Source organism: Accipiter gentilis, chromosome 1 (assembly GCF_929443795.1).
Source record: "Accipiter gentilis chromosome 1, bAccGen1.1, whole genome shotgun sequence".
Lineage (NCBI taxonomy): Eukaryota > Metazoa > Chordata > Aves > Accipitriformes > Accipitridae > Astur > Astur gentilis.
The window spans coordinates 53,577,975-53,597,720 of record NC_064880.1 but is presented as its reverse complement, the minus strand read 5'-3'; the positions used below and the strand labels follow the sequence as shown (position 1 = coordinate 53,597,720).

Here is a 19,746-nt window from a genome sequence, read left to right as displayed (position 1 = left end):
GGAACAAAAACCATTTGTCCCATCTTGTAATGCAGAGAATTACCACACCTGCAAGGAAGACTATATTTTTCACCGAGAAGAAGGAGCAGAGACCACCTCTGGAGTCCATCAACTCCTAAATTTGTCAGATTAGGACAAAAGATTAGATTTGCGTCTACAGACACACAACCACCAACAGTCTTCGCCAATTTAGATGCAATGATTTCTTGCAAGTTAGTGCCTTTTGCTGCTGTTGCTCCTTACACCCAGCACAACCAGACGCCGAAATTTTAAATAAACTAAGAGCCCAATTCTTATCCCCCCGACATGCCCATGTATCCCTCTAGAAGTGGAAGAGCCTTTAACACCAGCAAAATCAGGCCCCATGAATGTACTGAAAAGCATCTTTCAGAAACAGCAGTGCCACTCAAATTAAAAGCGATATCCACCAGATGTTACAAACAAGCCATACGTTTCAGAGGGCAAATACCATCAGATCAGGGGAATGACATTTGCTTCGCCTGACCTTCTTGTTTACACATTGAGTGCTCACATACATACACAGCCTCCCAGCAATTAAAACAAAACAAAACAAACAAACAAAAAAACACCAACCCACAACTCATTAGTGTATTGAGACACCTGTACAAGGCTGATTTTTTGATGAACATCATCTCTGAGCAAGCTGACCCCATCTGCAGACACGCCAGCCCAGGAAGGCGATGGTGTCCTCATGGCCGGGGTCCAAGGCTGTCCCCTCTCCCTGCCGCTGTCTCCTGTGCCCCGAGCTGTGTCTGCTCCCCGCCTGGGGTGGCACAGCCTGATAATCAGCCACCCAGCCCTGCCTGACCTCCGCTCAGACCTGTGCCCAGCAGGGTCAGAGGGAGCGTTCAGGAGACACAAATCCTGCTTTTAAGACAAATACGCTTCAGCGTTAGCCCGTATCCGTGGGCCTGGCTGCTTGCAGGGGACCTGAGGGACTATCTTAACTCCCGGAGAAGCCTCTGGGATGCAGACCTGCACTGGGCAGAGCCCACAGCTGTACAAAAGCTTTTACTCCATGGGGATGGAGCAGCAATGGCAGGCAATTATCCTAACAAGAAAAGGCTTGTCTTTTGATTTCTTATTCAGCTGAAACACTTGGTGACATCTTCCAGAGATCATAATGTGACATAAAAGTAAAAAAAATGGCATCACTGTTACATGAGAATTGCAAAAACATATGCTGCACAAACACATGCTATGAAGATGACATGCAAACACCACTGGGTTCTCATGACAAAAACACAGGGACAGTGCTCAAAAAGACTAGCTGTTTTGTAAGCTACAGGCTGCTCTGATCAAAAATAAAGAGGATGAAGAGTGTAAAAGTAATCCTAACGTGATAAAAACACGGCATAATAGATCGTACTGCTTATCACAGGACACACGTCCTCAGCTGACAGACAAGATAACAGCATCAGTGAAGACGGTTAAACACCGCTTCCTTAAATTGCAGCATCCCCTGAAGAGGAGCATTGCTTCCCAAGGCCACGCCAGCCTCCTGTGCATCTCAGGGTGCCCAGTGAGGGAGAGTTGTTCCAGCAAGTCGGTCTGGTGTGGCTGTGGGACACTTCATCATTATGATGATTTTTTATTATATATTGTCAAATTGCTCCCTGCTGCTCAAACACACAGTATGCAAGGTCCCTCCCTCCATCCACCAAGTACGCAAACTAGACAGAAACAACACAGTTCAGCCTCCTACTAATGCAAAAAATTTTGAACTCTGTTCCCTAATGAAGTGTGCTTGCTCATGGCATGTTGATATTTCTTGAGCCGCATTCCCTCCCACAAAGTTAGAAATGCCTTCAAGATAACCAAGGGGAGACGGAGCAGGCTGCTCTCCAAGCTAGTTCCTCAGCCGCATTTGAAGTGTCCTGTTAATGTGAAATCTATGCCTGCAATGAAGCTAGGGTGCCCTCCGCTCTTCCAATAAACATACCAACTGTGCCAACTCACCGCCCGGCTCCTCCCAACTTTTCCATGCAAGACCACAACACTTACCACATCACTGCATGGATCCACAAACAAAGCACAGCAACCCAAAGCCAAGTCTGTATTTAGGCCAGCGCTCATGAAAGTACAAAAATGCCTTTAAGGTTCCCACACAGGTAATAAAGAATGCTTGCAACCCCTCCGAGAGCCCCGTTGGGTCTCTCCTGCCCCATGGGCCTGGCAGTTCAACAGGGGCAAAGGCCACCCCACCAGAAAGCACTGCTTGGTAGCTAGAAGATGCCACCTGGTAAAACTCCTGAAGTGTAAGACGCAAATGCAAAGACTTTAAAGATCTCCATCATTTTAAAAAGTCTTTGTCCTGTGCTGGCAGTTAATGTGGCAGCAACAGCGGTGCAAACACTACCCTTGCTGAGGACCAAACTCCACTCTCAGCAGTGCACAACTTTTGAGAAGGCCCTGCGGGCGGGACCTGCACAGACATCTCCAAGGATGGAGTTTGGCCAGAAAAATCCATAAATCTACCCATCTGCTCTATTTTAACCGCTGTCTAAAGCCTTTATTACTATTATGGTACGCTGAGATGCTGCAATAGCTGCTGATTCCCTCTCCTGTGAGAAAAGGGAAAGCTTCAACCCAAAAATTGTTAATCAAGGGAATAAGCAGAAAACTCAAATTTTCTACTAATTGAAAGAGGAGGAAGCAGCCCACAGCCAGGCCACCGGCATCTTGAGTAAGTAGCAGCAACTTGGAAACCAAAATTAGGTCACTACTGTGCATTGGAGAGTCAGTGTATACAGCTTCCACAGAAGAACAGCAGATGTGTCCATGGATGTGGTATCACACAGCACAAGGTCAGCCATACTAAAAGCTCAGCAGGATAAGAGCAGCCACATTCAAGGCCTTAATCAGTGTTTTGGCTACACTGCTTTACAGTTCAGTGAAAGACGCCCTGCTTTTCACTAGTATCTTTGCAAAAAAAGTTTTCACTGCAGTGAACAGCGGTGCTTATGGTTCACCAAAGAGTTAAAACACAGCTCTTCTGCTAGCCACCAGCCCCGCTGGGAAGGGTGGACTCAGGCAGATGCAAGGCATGCACTGCCCATGCAGAGCTGTCGCACGAGGGCTACCTTCTTAACAAGTAATTCCTAAACCCACCATTTCTGAATAGGGATTTTTTCTGTGTTATGAGGAGGTGGTTTTCTCCTTACACGTCTTTTCTGTGGAATACCTTTATGGCACGGCAGCAGCAATTTGGAGAATTAACCCAAATAATTTTGTAGGTTAATCTTAAAAATACTACAACAGGTATTCTTTTTTCTGTTTCAATGCATGTATACATCTATATGCTTGTTTATGTATACTGCCTGAGTTGTTTCAATACAAGAACCGCGCTTTGTACTGGAAACGCAAGTAATACTCTGGTCTACACAGGCTATCACACCTCAAGAATCACCACTTCCTCAGAGCACCTAAAAGGGATCTGGTTTTAACAATTTACTGAATGCCTTACAAGTGCATCTGGATAGTTTTCACTTCACTTGCTAAACAGAAGGGATAATTCACCGTTAACAAAGATTCGCCATCAGACATAAAATAAACATTAGCAAAACCAAACAAACAATAGCTTTGAGCTTTCTAAGTAAAGTACTTTTCCCTTTCAGTTGTGCAACCTTTTGTCCCCGAGCCAACCAAAAATTCACTGCCGGAGAAGAATTTCATGCTTAATCAATTTTTGCCTCACTCATGTTTGTAGGTGTCTGAGTTCCTCATCTTAACTGAAAATCCAGCGTGCTCACGATGCACTGACTGCCCTCTGTAATTACTGCAGTATCTGAGGATGCAGGAGCAGTATCAGCACGTGAAAACTGCGCGCTGGTTTTCCTGCCCTGCTCTGTGAAACGGCGAATTCATTTGCATCACACTTGCTGATGAAGGATCCTGCTGCTGCTGAACACGGAAGGACTCAGCTCATATGAACTCTTGCACAAATTCTTTTATATTCTAATTGAAGTACTTAATCTTCTGCCAAAATCCTTCTCTAGTACAGAGAAATCCCACCTGCCTTCTGGTCTGAACAACAGTCTGGATTTACAGGCATATGCACAGCTTTATTTCTGGGAAACATCTCTGTTGCTCACATACCAAGCAATGGCCTACAAACAGAGAGCTAGACAACTGTGGTAACGATAAGGTATGGTACCAACAATTTGCTGTACAGAGCTTTTGCAGACTCGCTGTGTGCGAGAGACATGCCTCACTTAGGAGGAAAGGTCATCAGTCACATACCTGATCATGTAAACCTTCATGTGTGCTGATCTGAAAGGTCATTTCATTTTAATCTGTACAAAATCTGAGACTTAGCTTCCTAAATTCCTCTTCTCCCATTCTTTTGCCATTTGATCCGAGTCAGCTGAATCTCTTACTTTTCATGAATGCATTCAGCACAGTAAACATGCACAGGGAAAACACTGTTGACTATCCATACTAGGTACTACAGGTTCTCATATGAAAGGATTTTAAAAAAAAAAAAAAAAAAAGAAAAAGAAAAAAGCATTTTCCCCCAGTGTTTTGTGTACATCATTCATCTGCTCACACATCTCTACATTAAAGAAGAAATGTCTTTCTTCTACTGATAGAAAACACAGAATTAGTTTCGAAGTCAAGATGATTCTTCAGACCCTCATGACCTCCCTTCACCCTCATTTTCTCTCCTGAAACGAGCTCCACCACAGCTCTGATACTGCCTTTACTTCTCCAAAAGAGAAGTCTTCTTTGTGGCACTGGTGCCATAGCACTTGGCAGAGTGTGCTGAACAGACTGCAGTGCCAACCAGCTTTTTCAGACTGAAGCATCTGTGGATGAATATAATCTCTCCCACCTTCATGTGGACTCACAGGCCAACTATCTTTGGAAACAAGCCTTGTGGTCATCAAAAAAAAAAAAAAAAAAAAAACAAAAACACACAAAACAAACAAAACATGTTTCAATTCATACACGTGCATACACAAAGAGGGATTAAAACTTCATCTCACCTCCAGAATACAACAGAAAATGTAGGTGAGAAGCAAACAAAGCCATTAACTCTGTCCCAGCCAAAACCAGTACAAAATGAGATTATTTTTTTTAAATACATCAAAGAGAAAAGATGCCCTGAAACACCAGAAAATAAACAAACTAAAATGCTGCTCTTCAGCTTCTGTGTAACTGAGCTAGACAAATGAAAGACTTTAAAGGAAAGCTGACATAGTTCTGCAAAGGTGACTTCAAAGAGCCAAATGCCAGCTGCCAGGTCCCAGATCCACACGCTAGTGGGAGAGAGACACAGCAGGTTTCCCAATGTGTCAAACACATGTTCACAGGGGGAGGCAGCCAACATTCCCATTTTCTTTTCCCAGGGGTTACGGCAAGTGCTGGGAAGTTGGGAGACATTATTTCTAATCTCTGTCTGGTTGCTCAGTTTTGGGGGGCTCACAGCAATGCAGGCTTCCTTTTTCAAAAGGTAACAAGTGTAACTCTCACTCCCTGTCTTCCCCTGCAGCACTGTGAGGCTTGTGAAAGATTCATGGACTAAAAAAATGCCATAAAGTATAAAAGTTCTTGTTTTATTTACCAAAAAGAATATTGTACATTTGCCACACTTAGCTATTCATTTACATGATCAAGAGAACAGGCATTTGTACTTGAAGCTCTGACACGGAGCAGAACTGTGTTTTCACAGACACACTGCCACTTCCCTGTGCGCCGGGAGAGGATCACTGAGGAGACATGACAACTCCTAGACTATTTTAAGAAGCTGCAATTTTCAGAGAACAAGATTCACAACAATTCATCAGTTACATGTAAGCTAGATGCTATCGCAAAAGGATTAAAATTATTACCAAACGCTTTCTGGATCAATCCACAGCACGCTTTAATAATTATCATGACGTCAAATTGAGTTATTCAGCCTACCTGAAGAGTGTTGCTGGCCATCAAGCAACACCTTATGCAAACACAATGAAAGATAACCTGTGAGCCAATGCCTTTTGTAGGGGTGGCATACCAACCAACCCCACAATCCTCCAAAGTATGACTGCACCATGCAATGATTTGCTTACCATCAGTTCCACAGTAGAAGTCTATACACTGTACTTCATTTTGACACCAGCTAACATGCCCGCCTATGACAGCTGAACACAATTATTTACATTTGCAGTATTAGTGTTATTATGTCCAAGAGAAGAGACAAATACAACGTTGATCTAATATATCTGTGAGAATGTACAGATACACAGCGGCTCTCATACACACATGCAACATCAAAGCTTCTATTTGACCATGCTTTAAGTTAAATATTTGTGATAGTTAATTTATTTGATCTTCTGCAAGGCTCACAGAGCTGGGCAGAAAGCCCTTTGAAGCACTCCCAAACACACTAAGTTAGTGGAAACGTTTGTCAGAAAACTGCTGTATAAACTCCGCCAAGCTATCTCCATCACTTCACAGACCCTTTCGATAACGGTGCCACCTACCTCTGCCGGAACAGCTGGCTTCAAAACTGCTGGAGGTAGACGCATGTTAATTCGTTTGCCTCTCTTATGAGATGGAAAGCAGGATGAAAGGAGTCAGTAGAGGGACATGCCAGAGCATTAGATGGATGAACAACCAGAATTTCTGGATTGAACAATTTGCTTCTTCATTTTAATTACTGGCTTCTGAAAGACTTCAGAAACTTTGCCAATTTGTGCAACCCTCTATTCTTCGCTTTTGGCCTCAACTGTAGGCTCATTTTGCAGACAAACAAGTAACAGATGTACAATCTATATTCATCCCAAGTCCTTTTATAGTAAAATGACTTCTGGCCAAATAATGTATATTTTTAAAAAAAAACAAAAAACAAACAAACACAACCCCCACACACTAATTCTTGTGTTTTAAGGCATCTCCCACAACACCTAAACACACACTAAAAAACCTAAGACTTCTTCACATGCTTCTGGAAGCCTCAAGGATCTTCTGTCCAGGAGCAACTTCTGCCCTCAGCCAACACCCGCACGGAGGAGAGCAGCCAGAACAGACGACAAACATCGGAGAAGGCAAGGGCAGCTCTGTGGGCTCCTGCTGCCATCACCAAGCACTTCTGCCCGCTGGACCAGGGTATGATTTCTGAAAGGGCAGGAGGCCACAGTTAACACTGCTCTCTGTGTGTTGTTCAGGCAACATGACAAGAGAGCTCACATCTGCTAGGGGTTTGTAGGGATTGGCGCTCGGAAGATCTTGCGATGTACGGAAAGAGAAGGGTTAAAGGAGGCGGGATGACCGACAGACAGTATATAAGGGCGTGACGCAGTTGAATAAACGCCATTTGCAGCATCCTCATATTGGTGTCAGTGCTCTGTGGCCCAGGGTATGGTGGACCCTGTGCCGAGTCCCACGGGGTGATCAGACGAATGTCTACAGGGTTTTCCCCGAGGATCCTTCCGACATGGGAGTTTTCTCTGGGGTACACACCAGGCTGCACTGGCTGCTGTCACCCAAGCAGTCCCAGCACATTGCAGGACAGTTCCCAGGGCAAACGGCCACAGGGTGCCCCTGCGGAGGTGTCCCCCACTTGCCTCTCCAGTTCTTCAGTTGGGAAGCGGTTGGGCATGTTTCCAGCTCATGATCACACAGTTGCTCTCAAGAGTTGCAATGCAGAGTCCTGGAGGTCCACGCATCACACAGCGCTCATCTGAAGACCATTCATTTCCAATACAATACGACTATTATGCTGCTTTATGAATATCCTCCCCAAATATATGTTTAACGCTGCACAGTTACAGAAGACAAACACTCGTTATGTTAGAGATCCCATGGTAAATTGAAAACGAACACGCGTCCAATTTCTACAGTATGTTAGTTATAACAGAGTATGGGCAAGTTATACATTATCCAAGTCTTTATGCAATGAAACACTTGCGAAAGGCAGTAAGACGTTATTTTAGGAAAAGACAACGCCTGGGACAAATTAATGCTTATATTTTCCAATATATCTGTATATAATGTTGTGCATCTTGAGTTATTAAAACTACAAAACAGATGATCAAGGTCAAAATAATCAGCGCAAGTGAAACAACATTTAATTAAAACAGGGGTGCACATCACGCACCTTCCACCACCTACGGATCTGGGAGTCCTTACAGAAGTAATTGGAAATACAGCATTTCTCAGTGCCAATGCTATGTGGGTACGAGCGCAGCCCTTCAGTTTCAACTGATGCCATCGTATGAAGTCCAAGCACTAAAAACTTGCTCATTTTACTACAGGGACCCTTCAGAATTGAAACTGGCAGGATGCAATAAACGGGAAATTACTGCTTTTTAAGCAACAGCAGCTGAAAGTGCTTTTACCTGACTAGCAGGCAGGCACCTTTGGCTCCAGTGATGCTGCAGCTCCTAACTGCTGGAGACTTGGGCTAGATTTTTATTTTTTGTTTTAAACACAATTCTAAATCAAACTGAATGAGTTGGTGTCACTTATTTCCTATACCAAATTCCCAAACGGACTCTTCCAAACAAACAAAGAAAAAAACAAACAATAATTCAGCTCAGTTTGTCTGAAACGTGGCTGCACTTTGCTCGCTGCGGAAGTCTTCCAGGGGCTGCAACGGCTGCTTCACAGCCTCCGTCTGGAAGCGTGTTTCAAACTGTTCCTCTCAAAACAGGCAACGCACGGTTTTGCTCCTCAGCTAGTTTTAAAGCCTGATCTTTTGGTTACCAAAGAAAATCGCATTTACCTCTCTCACCAGTGAGAAAACCCTCTGGAGCGGGGCACATTCCATCCACAAGCGCTCCCAAGGGAGCGACCACCACCCTGCAAAGCCTGTCTGAAACAGCCGTGCCTTCTGCTGTCACGCACACCTCGCAAGGACACAGCACCCAAAAGGGACTAGGAAAAACAACCGCTTCTCTTGCGGTTTTCTTTATGGCTTCCTGCACTGCAAGTATTTTGATCCTGATCATAATGTGCTTAATTCAAACTCAAGAGGCAGCCCAGATGCTTTAAAAATAAACTGGTGCTGAAGAGCGTGGCTACATTAGCATATTTTGCATAATTCATTTCATCGTGCTGTGGAGAGCTCTTCAGTTCCCGCTCCGTGCAAGGTCACGATGGCAGCACACGCACATGCTCCTCCGCAGCTTCCTCCAGGCAGAGCCGGGCATCAGCCCTCCCCGCCCGACCGAATCAAGCCGAGGAGGAGGTCTGCAAGCGAGGCAGGGGTGGCTGCGCAGACGCTGGTGTTCACCTCCAGGCCTGCTTCACTCTCTCTCTCCTGGAAGACCACCCTTGAAAACTATAAGCAGGACAAAGAACTTAGCAATTTTTCAAGTAATTTCAAATTTGCAGTTTCTGTTATCTAAGAACAGTCTATTTAGGAGTACCCTGTTAGCACCTTGATCTAAAAGGAGCTCCAAAAGAGTTCAAGTTGACAATGCCCTTTCACATGAAGCTTCACATTTGGTTAGGCACAAGTCAGCTCACTGACATCTGCCAGACACGTCCCCTCGCACACCAAAGCACATCAGCGAGCACTAAACTCTACCGAGGGACGTCACTGAATCCCAACAACAACTTGGGCAGCAGAATCTGCAGCAAAACCGAAAAGGTCGATTTAACTTCCCCACGCTACAAGTCAACATTGGGCATCAGTGCCAAAGTGGGATCGTTTCATCCGGGCATAAGTAGCGATGGTGTCACTGGAGCACAAACCTGCCCCGTGAGACCCTTCTGGGCCACCTCCCGCTCACACCCACTCAAGAAGCTGCTGCTCAAAAGCAAGAGTCACACGTTGCAGAAAGACCACTAGTTGGGTCAGCAAAGAAAAGCAAAAGCAAAACTGAAATCAATCACAGGGATTTTCCACTCCTAAAAGCGAACAGTAGCCTGTATTCATTCTCACTTCTCTGTTACCGAGTTGGAAGAAGAACAGCAACAACACTGACAAACAAGCAGAAATGCTGAAAGCTCAAGACTAAAAATGTATTTGGGGAAAAGGCTGGAACTGGCACTAGGTTTGCCTTTTAGTAACACCCCAATGACCAAACAAAATTGATCAGAAAGTGAACGTCAAAGCTTGGTTTCACTTCAGGATATACTCCAAGGTTCAAATAATGAGGAAAAAAACCCAGCTACTCCTGTAGGGTCTTTCATTTCCTTAGCTAAGAACTGGCAGACCAAGATGACAGATGTAAACCACCTTTTCAAACAGACTGGGGGGAAAAAAAAATTCTTTTATGCAGCAGGTGCAGGCCTCAAAACGAGAGCAAAAGACCACTCAGACCCTGTTAAAAACAGAGGTGGTGTTGATCCGAGACGAAGTGCCAGACCAGTCCCTTTTGCAACTGTAAGGAGCACCCACCACCCAAATCCCAGCAGGGAAAAATACTCCCCTTCTTCTCTTAAGTAGCCATACAAGCAAAGGACATGGGTTGATAATTAGCATGGATACCTTCAGACAGCTGTTCTATTTTAAAAAGGATTTGGACTCTTTAAAAAGTTGCCTGAATAATTTACAATCTTTGCTGAATGATGCAAAAATATAATAAAAATAACAAGTATCACCATGTACTTTTGAACAAACACATGGGGAATATCAAACGTGTTTGTTTAGCTTTGTGCTTCTGCTGGGTTTTGATTTGGGGGGGGGGGGGCTGTAGATAGACTTTAATAGCTTTTCACACAGCATGAAAAGCTAAAGTGATTTTTTTTTTTTTAAATGAAAGCCTAAAGGCAGACTCCAGTGGCTCTAAGTCATTCAATCATCAATCAAAAACAATTCAACAGCTACTGTTTTATTTAAGATCATCTGGTAAACTCTGAATTTCATTTTGCGTCTCTCAAATTCTTTCCCAAGCATCACCCACTACATACAGTACCGCAGAAGAGACCATTTAACACCTCAGGGCCAAGTTTTGCATGACCTTGCTTGTGAAGACAAAATAAAAAAGAACAAAAAAAACCCCAACACCTTCATCTTGCACAAAAGGTTAAGGAAGTTAATAGAGATACTTGATAAAGCTTCAGTGCACCTGAGGAAAGATGATGGTGCAGGTTCAGAGTAAAGGCAGGGGGTCTGCTAGCTCGTGCTCTCAGGAGGAATTCAGCACCTGCAAGAGAAATCTCCCCGCGACCCCAAGGGTCACCGCACACAGGCCACCCCAGATGCAGGCACAGCCAGGATAAGGACCTTACCCCACCAAGCGCCATGCAGAGGCCTGTCCCCTCCCCAGAAGAAACACGGGACTTTGGCCACCATGCACAGCGGCTGCGGGGTCCTCCCTGGAGCCCTGCACGGCACAGGAGCTGCAGGGAGGAAACAGGGTCTGTACTGGGGAAAAAAAAAAAAACCAAACAAACAAAAAAAAACCAACCTGCGCACACCTGAAGGAAAAAAAGTTAACAACCCTGCCAAGTTCATAGATGCACACGTTTCTCACCCCATTTTGTTTGACTGACCTGTTGCTATTCACCTTAGACAAAAGCACAATGTAATTTGGAAGGAAATACAACATGATGATGGGTTTATACAGCACGCAGCACAAAAACAATTAGGAAGCCTCTTTGCTGTCATTACCATAACTGGGTTTGCAGATTCAGGCTCTTGCAGCCACCCGAGATGCCGCTGCCAAGCACCCCCAGAAGCAGCCCCCGTCCTGGGACAGCCCAGGCCCTTTGGGGAGAGGGAGAGGTGAGGCACAGATCCAGCCCAGCTGCGTGGGCATCAAACAGCAATCCCTTTCACCTGGGTGTTTTGAACAAAAAGCCTACTACTTTCTCTCAGGCTATTTGGAGCTTATGAACAAGTGACACACGCAGTTTGACAGAATGGGTTCATAACTCCATCATTACAGCCCAATAAATTAAGGAGATAATTTTGTATGGAAAAATGGCACACAGAAAAATATATGCTTCTATGCCAGCATAGCCATTTTTTAAGTCTTCCAGGTTTCCAGGATCTGAAATTAATATCACGAATGTGACTAACTTGCTATTAGCTAAACACCCACCACAGTATCCTTCTATTCCAGGCATTCAAAAAAAAAAAAAAAAGTTTTACAAAAATATTCTCCTGTGATGCCTAGGTGGAAAAACTTAGAAATGCCATTTACTGATTTACAAGGCAGCTTGACAGATGTGTCACCACCAAGTACTACTTCACTCTGTGAATTCAACCCGTCAGAAATACATGTATATTACAACATGAGTTATTAGATTGTTTCTTCAAGTAAAAGGTGTCATTGCTTGAATCATTTAAATTAGACCTTGAGGAAAGAGCCCAGTGGCAGAAGCCTGTCAGAGATGAGGTCTGAACGAGAAAACACAACAGGTCTTTTAAATATCTGAATTTTAGAAATCTCCTTTTCCTGAGGGTGGTTCCTAAATGTAATTTAGCACCTCAACTTCCATAGTATTGCCTTCAAATTCCACAAAACCAATACAAACTATGCTTGATATGAGAGTACAGGATCTCAACTGAAATTCATCCCATGAGACTTCTGTTAAATTTAGGAATTACAAGAAGGAATCCAGTGCCCCACCAACCCCACTGAAGCGAGGGAACTAATACTACCTCGCAGATACCTCCTGCAACCATGTCATGCTCTTTAATGATCTGCAGACTCTAAACCATACATATTATAAAACAATTCATAATATATTTGATAGAGGATTAGGAAGAGGAATGGAAAACAGCTGTGAAACGTTACAGAGTTTTCACACTGAGCTTTCAAATTCCTTAGCAATAGACACTAAAACTCCCTTGACTGGTATGGAAAACGATGCTCGGACAAAATCCACTGTGAAGAAGGAAATGCTAGCAGGACGAAGAAGTTCCGATTGGCAAAGGCTTTCGTGCATTCAACAGCGGCAGAGCTGATGCCCTGCCTCCAGGTATGTACCCTCACATTCAGCCGAGGACAGAGCACAGCAGGGCTGGGAGCAGGACAGCAGAAACACCTCCTCCCTCCACGCTCCCCTTCGTCCTACAGGACCGGGCACAGAAGACTCCTTTGTAAAATGAAACACCACTTGGTGGGGGTAAGAGGATATTTCCTGCTAACCTTACCGCAGATTTGTAATCCAGCAGTCAAATTATGTCAATCACAGCTCATTAGGCAACAATTTACCCTGCCAACTCTGTCCTGGCTGCTTCCTCCAAACCACGTGTCATTTGCAAACGTGCAACCCCGTTACCAGTTCAGAGAGAGACCACCCTGCTCAGGAGCTGGAAGCCTGGCTTCTACCCCAGGATCTCCGAACTCACAACCCGCTGCATCGGATAGCGGTGCCATAATGTCTACGGATGCATTCGGCGCACTTGGTTTGCAACGGCGCTCGCACATGCTGAACAATGGCTTCCTATGCAATAAACTAAGGTTGGTTACCAGAATTTGTGATTTATGCACACTTGCCCCATGTGTCCATAGGATAAAGCCAGGAAAAAAATCCAACACAGCTGAGCAGAAAAAGCGAGCGTGTTGGGGAAGGGACAGTGGCAGGAGGTTCCTGCAGACATACACCCCAGGGGCTGTGCCAGTGCTGGCAAGCTCAAAGTCAGTGCCAGAGCCGGGAGCTGGTTCTCAGTTTATCCAGCACCCTTCATGGCAAATCGGGAACTTGGTGGCAACGACACACCACCACTTTCCTGGACTTTACACTCTTGCGTAAACCTGAAACTAAGGGAATTATTTCATGTGTCCTACCAAACGGGGAGAATTCACATCAGTATGAGGGGATGGAAAAAACAACGCTTAGCTTATAGACAGACACCTAGATCTCTCATGGGTTATCCTCCACATTTTTCTCCTCAAAGTACATCCCATCAAACACGATGTCTTCCTGAAACACAGAGACAGACCCCGGTGCTCACCAGCAGAGACGAGTACAAATCTCAATGCAACAAACAAGCCAGGGAAGCACGTTTACTCCACCAGTTCCAAAAACAGTACCAGAAGACACAGCCACGGGGAAAACCCTCTCATGTTCTTTGCCCAGCAGACCAAGAGGTGTAACGCAGGCCTGGTATCGCTGTCCTTCACCTCAGTCAGGCGCCGCTGCACGTATGCTCAGCGCATCCTCAGTAATGCCAATGGCACCGTTACAGACTGGAGGAGCTTATTAGCAGAGTTAGATTTGAGAACTTCACCAAAAAAGTGTGACCTGGAGCACCTCCCATCATCTCCTGCAATTTATGCTCCTCAAACCTCAAAGAGCAAGGCTAACCAAGGAGGCAGTAAGGTGACTCTGCATGTTTGAAGTGGACAAACTACTTCACCAGAGACGTTCCTCAAGACTAAGGCTGCTAACATCCCAGCCAATGCAAAGCTAGCGCACATATACGTCACCTCCAGGCGCACCGCTGCTCATCCACCCCCTTGCCGAAGAGACCACAGAGCTCCTAGAGAGAAGATCAGGAGAGCATGTTCAAAGCGGCAAAAATAAAGCCGCCAACATAACAGCACTTGTGGTAAAAATGTGGCCAACCCGCCCTCTCCTCATAGACACGCACGTGTTTTAGAGGGCCTCAGCTCACTGTGCTCACTGGTTCTGCACAAGAAGAGAAGAATAAAACTTCAAAATACTGTTGTGAGGTTGCACAGGAGCAACCTTCCTCTCCCGCATGGCCCCACTCCTTACATACAGAAATGAACCGCTTAGCGTGATGACTGTATACCTACACGCAGCTGCGACTCAACTGAGCTGCATGTTCATCAATGTCAAAAACAGTCTTGAAAACTTCATTAGCAGTACGAAAATTGCTACTGTCAGCAAAGCCCTTCGGGACCTCACCAGGGCTCTCCCAGTGTGCGAGCAATGCTTGTGCCAGGCTAATTTCTTAAGACAGCGTGCAAAGAAGGTGAGATTTAGTCCTATAACCTTCAGCATCTCCTTCTTCATACTCTCATCTCCTGACTAATCCTCTCTCGCTACAGAAAATACTCATCTTTTTTTTTTCCCCCCCCGACCGCCATTCCTATCTCATTAATCCCTGCTGTTCTACTGCCCACCCCATTCTGGAGTTTGACCAGTGGCACAGTCATCTTCCCCTCAGAGCCACAGAGAAAACAAAATAATAACAGCCTAGAAGTTTATTCTTTCATAAACTGGTCAGATATTTCCTGGAAGCTGCAACAAATACCAGCCATCCCCAGCTGGCTCCGAGAACAGGCTGAAGGCGATTTTTGGCTGTTCCAGCAGTGGCGTTTGGGCCCCGTCTTGCAGCTCCTCCCGATGGGAGCAGACCATCCAACACCCCATTTGTACAGATGTGCATCTGCACGGCCTGCTGCTCCCTCCAGCAAAGCTACAGCACTCGTCCTCTGACCCTTAGTTTAAGTCCATCTTCCAAAAACAGATGCCATCTACTCCTTTCAAGTACCTCAAGAAATTACAGGCGTGGTCCTGTTATCTCCCGTATTTACGTTACACCTATCTAACGCGCTCTGCTTTCCCAAATGATGACTCTTCCTTTCACTGATCTAATCAATCGGTTCTAACTCAAAACCACTAATTTTCTCCCACAGACCACGCACATAAATTAAGCCAGGCACCCTTTTGGTAGGTTAAGATGAATCAGGACTTGGTTCTGAGCCATGTGCTGCTTGCGGGGGCATCTCCCATCTGTAAAACGACCACGGGTTTCCCTGACAAGAGCAATGCGAGATCAGGCTTTTTCCACTGTGCCTAATAATCGTAACATCTCACTCGCCATTTGGCTCATCAGTGGGGGTTCCTGGCTGAATAGGCTTATTCTTTTCTTAGACATGATAATCTAATTGGGTCTAACCAGAAATAATCCCCAACACACACCAGTTTGTGAATCCTCACTCAGCACCGCGAGTATTTCAAATACCAGGGGGGTGGCTCTAGCATCTGACACGGGAATTACTCTCGCAACAGCTTGCCTTGCTGGGTTTCACATGGCATTACGGGGAACGCAGGGCACGGCACGCACATGGGTTTTATTCGTCCTCCTCCCCCAGCTCCTGCTTTTCACGTAAACGTTGACCAGAAGTAAGCAGGACGTGGAAGAATAGGTGGGTCGCGATAACCTACTCGCACGACTTAGACACCCGAAAGAAAACGGGACGTTTGCCCCAAACGCTCCCATGCGGCACCAAGGGAAGCACAGCCCTTCCCTGGGAAGTTCCCCTGGGAAGGCGATCCCAAACGCCGAGTCCGTCGCGCTACTCGGGGGCGGGGGGGGGAAAGAGTGAAAGAAAAAAACACAGAGCCCGACAGAAACGCCGGCAGCCCACAACCAGCCCCGGCTGAACCTCACACACGCGTGCCGGGGACGAGGGGTCGGTAGGACCGGAGTGTCCCGGAGCGAGGTGGGGGCAGAGGGCCCCACCGCCCCACAGCCGACCGAAGGGCGCGGGCCCCTCTCCCGCCCGGGCTCCTTGGAAGCCGCCAGGCCGAAGCGAGGCCCCACCAAGTCTCCCCCGCGGCCGCCGGTTCCCTCAACCGGCCCACCCGCTCCCTCTCCGCCGACGGGCCGGTACCGCCAGCGAACCGCCGCGGGTTTTTCTCTCCCGCCGCCGCCGCTTTCCTCACAGGTTCGCCCACGAGGAGGGACCAGAACCCGGCCTGGGGAGGGGGAACCGCCTCGGCTCGGAGGAAGGCGGCTCTTTAAGGGGGGGGGGGGAGGCTCCAGAGACAAAGAGCCGCAGCCGGCACACACGCTTTGCCCCCGGCCGGGCCGTGAGGTGGCGGGCGGCACCGCCCCGCCGAGCCCACCTGTGCCGCCGGCCCCCGGACGGGGCTGGGGCGACCGCCGCCGCTGAGAGGGGGGGGGCAAGCTCCCGTCCCCTTCTCGTAACTTTTCCCCGGCTCCCAGCCGCCCACCACCCCACACACACCCCCGGGCCAGGCGCGGGGATCCCCGGCAACTCCTCCTCGGCCCCCCTCCTCGGAAGGCCCGCGGGCGGCCCGACCCGACCCTCTCCTCTCCCCACAGACAATGGGGGCCGGTACTCACCAGAACGACGGCGAAGCGCTCCTCCAGCTCACCGGGCTCGGGCATGGGCAGCTTGAGGGGCACGCTGTGAGCCCTGAACTCCGTCTGCTGCGAGTCCACGCTCCCCGCGTTACCCATGGCGGCAGCGGCGGCGGCGGCCCCTCCGCGCTGCCTCCGCGCTCCCCGCCGCCGAGCCAGGCGCGGGCTCCGCGCCCCGCGGTCGCCCTCTAGCACCGACGGCGGAACGCCGCGCCGCCGCCCGTCATGGCTCGCCGCCCTCGCCCTCCCCCCGGGGCGGGCTCGTTACGGCTCCGGCTCCAGCTCCGGCTCCTCCGGCGGCGGCTCCCCCGCATGCCGCCCCGCACAAAGCCCCGCTCCGCCCTCCCCCCTATACCCCCGGCCCGGGGCTCGCTGGGACTCGTAGTCCCGCCGCCGTCCGGGGGACGGGCCCGGGCGGGGGGGGGGAGATGAGGGAAGGGGCCGGCTGCGGACCCTCAGGGGCGTGGGCGGGAATCGGGGGCGACCCCTCGGCGTCCATTTTACCTCACAGCCTCTGCGGCCTTCCTCATCCAGGCTGCCACTGGCGACCCCCGGGTAGGAGCCTGGTGGGGTTGGGGGGGACCCGGGGTGTGTTATCTCCAGAGAGCTGAAGCGGTGTGGGTAGCTGGGCTGGTGGAGACCCTGCCTCTGTCGGCTTCGAGTCAAGGGGGAAGCGTTCACCCACACTGAGGGGATTTCGGGGAGCTGCTCGCCACCCCTCACGGCCCGCGTCTTGAATTACTGAAATCGGAACAAGGGGATGATAAATCTCCCTAGGTTCAGGGTGACACCACCCAAACAAATCCGTAATCGGGACAACACCGCCTCGGTCTAATCGGACGGACTGACCTTCTCCCAAGCGTTATCAAAACCGCCTGCTCTTCAGGTGATGTTTTCCATTTCTTTACCGTTGCCTGCAAGGTCTCTCCAACACGGTGTTTAAGCATCGTGGTGGTCCCACCCCAACCCCACGAATGTTTTCATCTAGGCCGTGTTGGAAGCGCCAGCCCCAGCGGCGCGATACCTTGGTACCCTCCTCCGGTTCGAAGAAAATTCCGCAGCTCAGCTTGAGATGCTATTGACCCATTTGGGTGACTGTGCTGTATTGCACTTACATTCGTTTTATTCTCCAGTCCAAGACCTAATTCCCTCCTGTCACCCCCCACCAATCCATATCCCAGTGTCTTATATTAACCTTCGGTTATCCTTCCAGGGAAAAGCGATTTTCGCTCAGTTTTCACCTCCGTGACGACATTCCTGCTGCTGTTTCTCCTCCTGGTCACCCCTGCCTTCGGTCCGTCTGTGCTTTGGCATCCCAGCGCAGGGACGCATGCGTGCACTGCTCTGGTGCTCTGCGTTGTGCCGGCTCACCATTACGGATGAAATTACCGACATCATTAAAGGCTTTCAGTGATTATCTGTGAAGTTCTGCCTCTTGCTGCCAGCTAGTTCAGGAAATTCAGTAAGTCTCATGAATCAAGCTACACGATGATTTACTAACACTGTTACCCGGCGGTAAACGTACCAGCTTGCTCTGCAATGGGATTTGGCCAGAGCTGTAAATTTCTGCTGGGATGTGGGAGCATTTCTGGCTTTGCCTGGTGGGAGATAGTAACTATCCACATGGAGATTAATTGGGGGGGAGGGGAAGCAAGAAGATAAGCATGATTGTTTAGAAAATGACCATTTCTTAATTTACATTACCTCGGATGACAATTGGGCTAGAGGCATAGCTTATGAAGCTGCCACAGAAGCAATGCGTTGGGAGTCATGTGCTGCAACACACGCAATCCTGCAGTCAAAACCCAAGGCAGCGACAGTAAGCTTTTCTCTGTGCGTGCTCTAAACCCACTACTAATTAAATGCACTCATTCTAATTAAAAAAAGACGTAATACGTTCACGACTGGGACAGTGAGCGACACACCCAGTCTTGGCTTACACCCCACCGGGGCACCTCACCCACGGAGCATCAGCCAGCACAGGACTTGGCCCGGGACCCCGAGCGATGCTGAAGGTGTAGATTCCTGCTCCACGGGCGCTGGGGAGGGTGCTGTCCCAGGGACAGGTCAGGATTTCGTACAACTGCTTTGTTAAAAGCCTAAAATTCTTGCGGCATCCTTAATAAACAAAGTTTTAAAACCCTAGACAGTTCTTGGGGGTTAATAACAATGTTATTGTCGATAGTGAAGGAAATAGTACTAGATACTTTGCCTCATGTCTTTTATCTAAGACTATCACAATTCTTAGAAAGATTAATTAGTTAATTAAGCTTCACAACACTGCTGCGAGATAAGGGAGCATTAGACTATCGCAGATAACAGATGAGGGTCAGGGTACAGGGTGCTGAAGACAGTCTCTAACCAAGGATCCTTCACTCTCCCAGCAGCGGATTGCCAGCTGTGCCAAGCGTTTGCCACTCCCCAGGACTCGTGTTGTGGAGCAGGACCTCCCCGACACCCCAAAAGGGTCCTGGGTGCGTGGGGCTGAGCACCGCAAATCACAAATCGCCCACCGTTATCCTCAGCTCCCTTTCAAACCCAGCAGAAAACGTGGCGCTTAAGCATCCCAGACACAACAGTTGTGTGGCATAGGGAAGTGTTACTTGCTTTATATTGCATACAGGAAAGGAAACGTGACACAGCTTTACAAATAAACCTGAGTGTCGCTGTTAATTACCTGCGACAACAAACTTACTCCAATATGGAGTCCCAGCATTTTCCCAGTGAGTAACTCCCACCGTCTTAGTATTCTG

General features: G+C 48.0%; 1 protein-coding gene across 9 annotated transcripts in view; it reads right to left on the bottom strand.

The window, feature by feature from the left end:
- Nucleotides 1-17,237, bottom strand: part of FMNL2 (formin like 2) — a 153,176-nt gene extending 135,939 nt beyond the window's left edge. For all 9 annotated transcript variants that reach the window (XM_049805942.1, XM_049805904.1, XM_049805967.1 and 6 more), the window contains exon 1: nucleotides 16,976-17,237. In XM_049805942.1, coding sequence (XP_049661899.1) covers nucleotides 16,976-17,092 — 117 coding nt within the window. In that variant the 5' untranslated portion in view covers nucleotides 17,093-17,237. The remainder of the gene's footprint in view (nucleotides 1-16,975) is intronic.
- Nucleotides 17,238-19,746: the final 2,509 nt, after the last annotated feature.